The following is a 7,987-nucleotide window of genomic DNA, read 5'->3' on the forward strand; positions in this document are numbered from 1 at the left end:
TCACTGGGCCAGGTCCCAAATCATCAGCTGCCTTCAGGATAACTGTGAACCCTTGCCACGCCCTTGGTGAATTTCCCTGTGTTTTGTGTCCACCTTTCCCAGCTATAATCTTAGGTGACCCAAACATGTTGGAGATGTGGCCTAAATCATTTTCTAAAATGCCTTTCAGGTAGGTCATAGACCTAGGCCATTCTCCATGAGAGTTTATTGATTTTTGCATTTCTTCTGATCAACCCACCCATCTTCTGCCATTTTCAACATATTTCAGGTTTTATGCTTTTAACCCTAACCTCAACCATTGTGTCTTCATACAATACTTCAACCATTTCACCTATTCCTGATTCTTCCAGTAAGCTCATAAATCTCTCTTCTTTTTGCCTTCCTAGTGCTAGATCATATTCCTTCTTCTTCCCCCAGTTCCTCTCCTTTACACCCTTGTTATTCTGTCCAACTTTCAGTTCCTTTCTTCTCATTCAGGCTTTGATCCTCACCTCCACACCAAAGAAGACCACAATTAACAGCAATTCAAAATTCAAAGTCCTCTTTATTACTTATTTTTTAATCAATTTTATTACATTTTTAATTCAATGCTATTAAATTTTTAAAAATATATTAAAATGAATAAATTTTTATCTATGTGGAAAAACATCTGATACCCAAGTGATAGTAGAAGACCTCCTTATTATCTATGAACCAATTTCTAATGTATTTCTTTATTCAATCTTATTGTTTTGAAAATATGTCCGAATGAATAAATTTGTACTTACCTATATCTACATATATGTGGAAAACTATGTGGTGCCCCAGTGGTACTGGAAGGCCTCTTTATTACTTATCTATTAAACAATTCTATTACATTTCTTTGTTCAACTTTACTAAGTGTCAAAAATTCACTGATAAGTGAATAAATTTGTATCCATCTATATATATATATGTGTGTGGAAAACTATTTGGTATCCAAATGGTATCTGAAATCCTGTTTATTACTTACCCATTAATCAATTCTATTTATTTATTCAACTTTGTTACATTCTGAAATTATGTCAGAATGAATGAATTCATATCTATGTATGTATGTATATATGTAGAACACTGTTTGGTACCTATGTGGTACCAGAAGGCCTCTTTTTTATCCATGAATTCTCAGTGGTACCAGAAGGCTTATTACTTATATATTAGTAAACTTTATTATATTTCTTTATTTAATTTTATTAAAATTTGAAAACATATGAGAATAAATTATCTATCTATCTATCTATCTATCTATCTATCTATATGTGTAAAACTTTGGTACCTAAATGGCACCATCAATCTAATGAGCCCTTATGCTATATAACCATAGTAGCGAGAAATCTCCATCTCTCTTTCCCTCTCAATGAAATACTGAACTTTCCCCAAAGCAGTGTACTTGGCAGCATTCTCACGCTCTTGTTGAGCCTTCCTCTTCATGGCTTCCCGCTCTGGCCTCTGCTCTTCCGTGATGGGAGTTGACATTACTGGCTCAGGAACATTGGGTTTCCTCCATGGAATTGGTTGTAAGGCGAAGTCTTGGAGTAGATACTGGTTTTGAGGCTTGTATGGTAGTGGTTCGGGCTTGGTAACTACAGTGGAATCAGGGTCCCGCTGGAGAGAAGTACAAGATGATGTTTTGTAGGGTGCAGGCCTAGAAGCAGCAGACGGAGGGACACTAGGCTGGGTAGAAGTGGTAAAACTTGACTGAATTGCACTGTTTAAAACTGGCTGAGCTGGCTTGGCTGGACGCATGCAAGATGGGTTGGCAGTAGCTGGTTGGGATTGGTTGACTGCCGTGGGTTGAGCCGAGGTAGTAGAACCAGGCTGAGCAGGATAAGCCACATTGGGTTTTCGTGAGGCCAGAGACTGTGGCCTCCGATGGGCAGGTCGAGGTTGAGGTTTCTCTGGGGTAAGAAAAGGCAGAGGTACCAATTTAACCTTCCCAGGTGGTGGAAGCTCATACTGGGAAGAAGATGGACACCCTTTTTCAGCACCGATATCTGGTTTCTGGGATTTAACTTGTGTTTTCTCAGGATCTTTAACCTCCAGCCATGGTTTCATAGCTGGGCATGGACGGGGGTCTTTGGTACTGCCTGAGTTGCCCAGGGCCCGGGAGGAAGAGATCCCAGTTTTCTTATCATTCTTCTTCCCCAGTGCATGGAAAACCTGCACCGACTCCAGCATGTGCATGCCGAGAGAGCTCCGAGGCTTTTTAAAGGTTTCTGGGCAAAGCTCAGGTTGGTTCCTCTTCCGCTTTGTCTTAGGAGCAGTAGGCTTCTCTTCTGCCTTGCGCGTATTGGCTGGCTGCTTCCTCTCTTTGGCTTTCTTGGAGCTGTTCTCTCTGGTCCTTTTGTTTTTTTCCTGCCGGTGGCCCTTAGCTCTGCTGTTCCTATTGGATGCGGCTTTCTGAGGTTTGCCATTAGAGTGCTGGGTGGTGTGCACAGGAGACCTATTATTGTCTGCATCACTGCAAGTAACTTCTTCTCCCTCTAATGGCCACTCTGGGTTCCTTGACTGGATTTTGGCCTGAGGAGTTCCATCAGGAGGCTCCGAGGCTTTCTGTTTGTTCTTCCTTGCTGGATCTACAGGACCCTCTTTGATGTTGGAATTTTCTTGCCCCTCATTCATCATGATGGCTCCGATATCATTAGATTTTATTATTGTGGGACTTTCAGGTTGTTCAAGGTCTTTCAAGCAACTGAAGAGCTCAGGAAGGTGCATATCGTCCACCAGTGCAGTGAGGTCTGGGAAAAGACTGCTAAATTCAAACCCATCTTCAAGTGTCCCCTGGTCCTGAAGACTCAGGCTGTTGTTTTCAAGATTGATATTTTCAGAATGTGGCATCTCCTCTTGGTCCAGAGGACCAATGGAGGCCAGAAGCTGGTTGATATCAGGAATTTCTAATGGAAGTAGTGGAGGATCCTGGTTTTCTATTGCAATCTGGTAGGCATCCAGAGGCTTTGAAAGCATGGTGTTAATTTCATCCAAATTCTTACTCTCCATTTCCTCCTCTCTTGGAGTTGGAGGCAGTGTCAAGAAATCAGAAGAACTCTGGATTGGAGTGATTGATATGTCCCCAAGTTCAGTTGGTGGATTACTCTCAAGTATTTGGATATTTCTGCTACTGCAGGAGTTGGGGATTTCTGGAGCTGGCGGCAGACAAAATGTCTGACTTGGAGGTTGCAATCCCAAGGAAGCCTCCATCCCTAGGGAAGTTTCCATTACTACAAAGGAATCAAGGAAGATGGTAAGTAGGATGCTCCCCCTACACGGCAACACATTAATCAGGGAACCACCAACTGTGGAGAAGGCATTTCTAGTAGCTCTTCCTAAGCACCATGGACAGGTCTCCATTGGGAGGTAGAGGTAGGTGGTGACTCTTAGTTACTGGTGACCACTTGATGTCATAGTTTGGGGCTGGCAGCATAGTCATGCCAGCATGGCTCAGTGGTATAGCACTTGCCTACTCCATGGGAAACCCATAAAAATGTTTTATGAGGTCTACAATTCTCCTATAAGGTCCTCTCAACTCTCTACATTCTCCCCAAGAGTTTAAGACACCTGAACTAGAATAGAGTGGAGCCCTTCTTTATGAAATATATGTGGAAGAACAGATTTTTAAGACATCTGCTTTAGAAGGATTTCTGAATACAAAGTTTAAATCTTGGAGTAAATTAAGGAAAAATTAAACTGTCTGTACCATGGTAAGTTCTGAAGTATCTTCCTAAGACACTCAGCAAGATCAGGGAAATAAATTTACAATGTGTTGTTGTAGACGGACTGATCTGTCAAGGCAGTGAGAAGTAGCCTCCTTCAGTGTGCTCCTGGCAGTCTCCTAAATGCATGGTGGATGGCCATTACAGTGTCCTGAATTCTCATCCCTTTTTTAAAATATATTTTTTTAAATGTTGATGAACCTTTATTTTATTCATTTATTTATATGCAGTGCTGAGACTTGAACCCAGTGCCTCATGCATGCTAAGCAAGTGCTCTACCACTGAGCCACAACCCCAGCCCCTGCACTCTCATCTTACAGAGTCTGAAAATACAGAGTGCTGAACAAGGAGAGTGGTTAAAGTCTCAGGATTTAAATTCTATGAATCTGTGGACCCACAGCTACCAGCTGAAAACTGGACCCTCCTTTTGAATGCTGTTCTTATTCATTCCCCTTTTTGCTGTTTATACTCACCTTGACTATTTGTTTCTGTGATAGGTTGAGCAGACACAGAGTAATAGATCCCCGGGGTAGAGACTGATGGTAGGACATTTGTGGGCTGAACCTCCTTCAGCACCATCACCATTTCTGGTTGAGGGGCAGTGGCCCTACCTCCTGCATATGGCACAGAACCATAGGATTGTAGGCAGGGGCCAAGTTCTCCAGAGAGCAGAGTCCCCAGAGTGTTTTGATCATAATAGTAGACCTGGTTTCCTTCTTGGTAGGGAAGGGACAGGCTCTGTCCCTGATTTGGAATCTGAAATGGTGTTGCCTGGACAAGCCTGCCAGACAGTGATGGATACACGGGGATCATGGCATTGGCATCTGAAGTTTTGTCATATTGGGCTGTCATAGACATGAAGGAACCTGCTGTGTCCTGATCAATGACAGTCAGAGGAAAGTCCCCAAGTGAAGATGACTTCTTTTCAGTACCTCCTGTGACATTCCACTCAAAAATGCTTGGATAGGAGGCAGGTGCTGTGGGGATCTGGTTCTGACCAGTAACCCCAGACACCATGGCTGTGCTAGAATGCTGATAAAGGTAGGCACTGCCCATGAGTGGCTGGAAGGAGGTGCCAGAGGTTGAGGGCAGTAGCCATGCTGAACTGGCAGCTGGAGCAGAGACTCTGGAGAAGTCGCAGACACTTCCTGTCAGAGAGGCTGAATTGCTCACCACAGGAAGAGAGAGCTGCAGAGAATTTGCAGTTCCAAGTAATGAATAATTTTGGAAATTTCCTGTAGGAAGCAAGAGGTTGATTAAAAAAAAATTGATGAGACAGATTCTTACAATATTTGAGGAACAATATTATCTTAAGATTGTGGCAGTCAGGAAGGCTCTAATACCAATAATCATTGAAAATTCTCTCTCTCTCTCTCCTCTCTCACTCTCTCTTTAAAAAAAAAAGAGAGAACAAAACAAGGTGTGTAAAGTAATTTTATCACTGTACTTCTTCATCTTCTTCTAAATGTTACCCACACCAAATAAAAGATATTAATCTCACTAGGCAGATATTTCAATTAATATAAAAACATTTTCTGATAAACATTTAAGTTATAAAAAAAGCAGGAAAAAAACCTTTAAAACATCATGAAAGTTATATTTTTCCTCAAAACCTAGTTTATAATCTTTTTTATCAGGAAAGTGTTCTCCCTAAAGTCTGACACAACCATCACCACTAGAATATAATCATACAATTAAAACAATTTTGACGGGGGGGGGGGGGGGCTGGGGTTATGGCTCAGGGGTAGAGCGCTTGCCTAGCATGTGTGAGGCACTGGGTTCGATCCTCAGCACCACATAAAAATAAATAAATGAAAAAACAAAGACATTGTGTCCATGTACAACTAACAAAATTAAAAAACAAAAATATTTTTTTTGATGTTTACTGGCACGTGGGATTGAATCTAGGGCTTTGCACTTGCTAAGCATGCGCTCTGCCACTGACCTACACCCACAGCCCAAAATAATTTTTGAAACGTAGAAAAACTGAGAAGACTGCACAAAATTATTTTAGGTAAATGTAGAATTAGAGATGTGGAGATTGACTTTTTAAAAAATTTGTTTTAATTAGTTATACATGACAGTAGAATAAATATTTATGCACTTTAATCTATCAAACATAGATAGAATATAATTTCTCATTTTTCTGAGTGTACAGGTTACAGAATCATACTGGTCACATGATCAGATATATACATAAAGTAATAATATCTGCTTCATTCTACTATCTTTCCTATCCCCACATCTCCTCCCCTCCCCTCCCATCACTTTCCTCTACCTAATCTAAGGTAATGCTATTCTTCCCTAGTGCCCCTCCCGGCCACCTTATTGTGAATTAGATTGCACGTTTAAAGAAAACATTTGGCCTTTGGTTTTGTGGGGTTGGATTATTTCGCTTAGTATGATAATTCTCCAGCTCCATCCATTTACTGGCAAGTGCCATAATTTTACTCTTATGTAAAGTTGAGTAATATTCCATTGAATACATATACCACATTTTCTTTATCCATTCATCTATTGAGGGACAACTAGGTTGGTTCCATAGTTTAGCTATTGTGAATTGAGCTGGTATAAACATTGACATGATTGCAATACTGTAGTATGCGATTTTAAGGGCCTTTCTTTTTGATCTTAGGTTTAAAAACCATTAATGACTATTTGTATTTACTCTGTTTTAGAAAGAAAACTATTGTAAAGATGAAAAACAGTTTCCACTTGAAAACTACCTATCCACACAAAGGACTGTGTCTTTCTGATGCAGGTTAGGGCCACATAATTTAAAAATAAATCCATGTAGTTTAAAAATAGAACATGGCAAATGCCGTTTCCCCAGCCCTGTCTATAACCACTTTCATTAGCAGTTTGTAGAAAGAATCATTTCTAAAACATACTTCAAAAATGTTCATGTTCAAACTGTTAATCTCATCTGTTTTCAAAGAGGCCACAGAAAAACCCTAAACAACTAAATATGATTTTCTGATAAACTGGTTTTTTCTAGATACCCTAATTCTAGTCTTAGTTTCTTTGCTAGTCCATTAATCTAAATATTCTCTAAACCAGCCTCATTTTGTCTAGCGCTGGGAAGATTTCAGTCTTTGCTAGATAGCAAAGACTGTTGTTTTAAAATGTTTGGTTCTCTTCCACATTCCATTCCAATCAACCTCTTTTTTTCTTGAGAACATCTCCATGCTCTTCATCTCTTTTATTTTCACATTTCTTCTCCCTCATTTTTATATTTTCTTCCCCGCTACACACACCAAGTTCCTGTTTTCCTGTGTGTAATTGTCTCAAACTTACTTCCCCTAAAATATCTGCCTCCTTACAGCCCTGTCCTCCCAATTCCCCTCTCCCTATTTTTCTTTTCACCTAGTTTAAACAGCAAAATCCAAAATATGTGAATGTCCCTTTTTCAACAGCACTGAAATTTAAAATACTGAAGTGGAAATATCGGTGGAAGGAGAGTGTGACAGAGGAAACCTCTTGGTACGTAGTGCTGGTTTTCTATAATGCTTAGGATTTCTTTCTAGAAACGAACACACTCCTGAAATATGATTTCATTCTCCATACATATGCCCCTCAAGACTCAATATTAGAAAAGAAATGGACCAGAGAGAGCATGGGCAGTCTGTTATCCTCAGATAGCAGACGAGGAAACAGATTTTGTGAGAGAGTAAATGATGGTCCAGTCCTATAACTAGTACATGTCAAAGTCAAAGCTGAAATTAGTTCTCCAGATTTCTAGTTTCATCCCTTCCCCTATTATTCTAAGCGAATTTGACTCCATTTAGACAGTGAACGTTCTAATGAAAAACTTTTAAAGTTTCTTTTTTTTACCTGACATGGTCAGAGAAGAGGTCACATTAATTGCAGATACAAAGGATGAGGAGACCACCCCAGAGGATGTCTGGGTAACTGAGCCTAGAGAATGCATGTTTCCCAGTGAGGAGGTCACTGGTCAACGTTCACTCTTCACTGGCAACTGGTCACCTGTGATGATTCAAATTTGTTTACAACTCCATGGAAACCCTAAGATTCTATCAGGTGGCAGTAGGCTTTGGTGGGAGAATGATGTCACAAAACAGGCCGTTTAAAGGGATAAGGTAGTCAATAGGGAGGTCAGATTCCCAACCACAAGGTGGGATTGGGTGGAGAAAAATAACAACAGAGTTGATTTTTAGAAGTTGATTTTTTAAAGTACGATTTTTAATAGTACCTATATGGCCCAGCTCTGGGGAGGGAAAATCCTGCAAGAGGGACAT

The 7,987-nt window shown here is 40.4% G+C and overlaps 1 protein-coding gene across 1 annotated transcript; it reads right to left on the reverse strand.

Annotated features, from left to right (window-relative positions):
* Positions 1 to 1,323: 1,323 nt before the first annotated feature.
* LOC308632751 (uncharacterized protein C2orf78-like) lies at positions 1,324 to 7,659 on the reverse strand (the record flags this gene model as incomplete). The annotated part of the gene is made up of 3 exons (XM_081265124.1): positions 1,324 to 3,236; positions 4,202 to 4,963; positions 7,563 to 7,659. The coding sequence occupies 3 exons, from the start codon at positions 7,657 to 7,659 to the stop codon at positions 1,324 to 1,326; spliced, it is 2,772 nt and encodes a 923-aa protein (XP_081121250.1).
* Between the last annotated feature and the right edge of the window lie 328 nt (positions 7,660 to 7,987).

Source organism: Spermophilus citellus (assembly GCF_964194105.1).
Source record: "Spermophilus citellus genome assembly, chromosome: 13".
Lineage (NCBI taxonomy): Eukaryota > Metazoa > Chordata > Mammalia > Rodentia > Sciuridae > Spermophilus > Spermophilus citellus.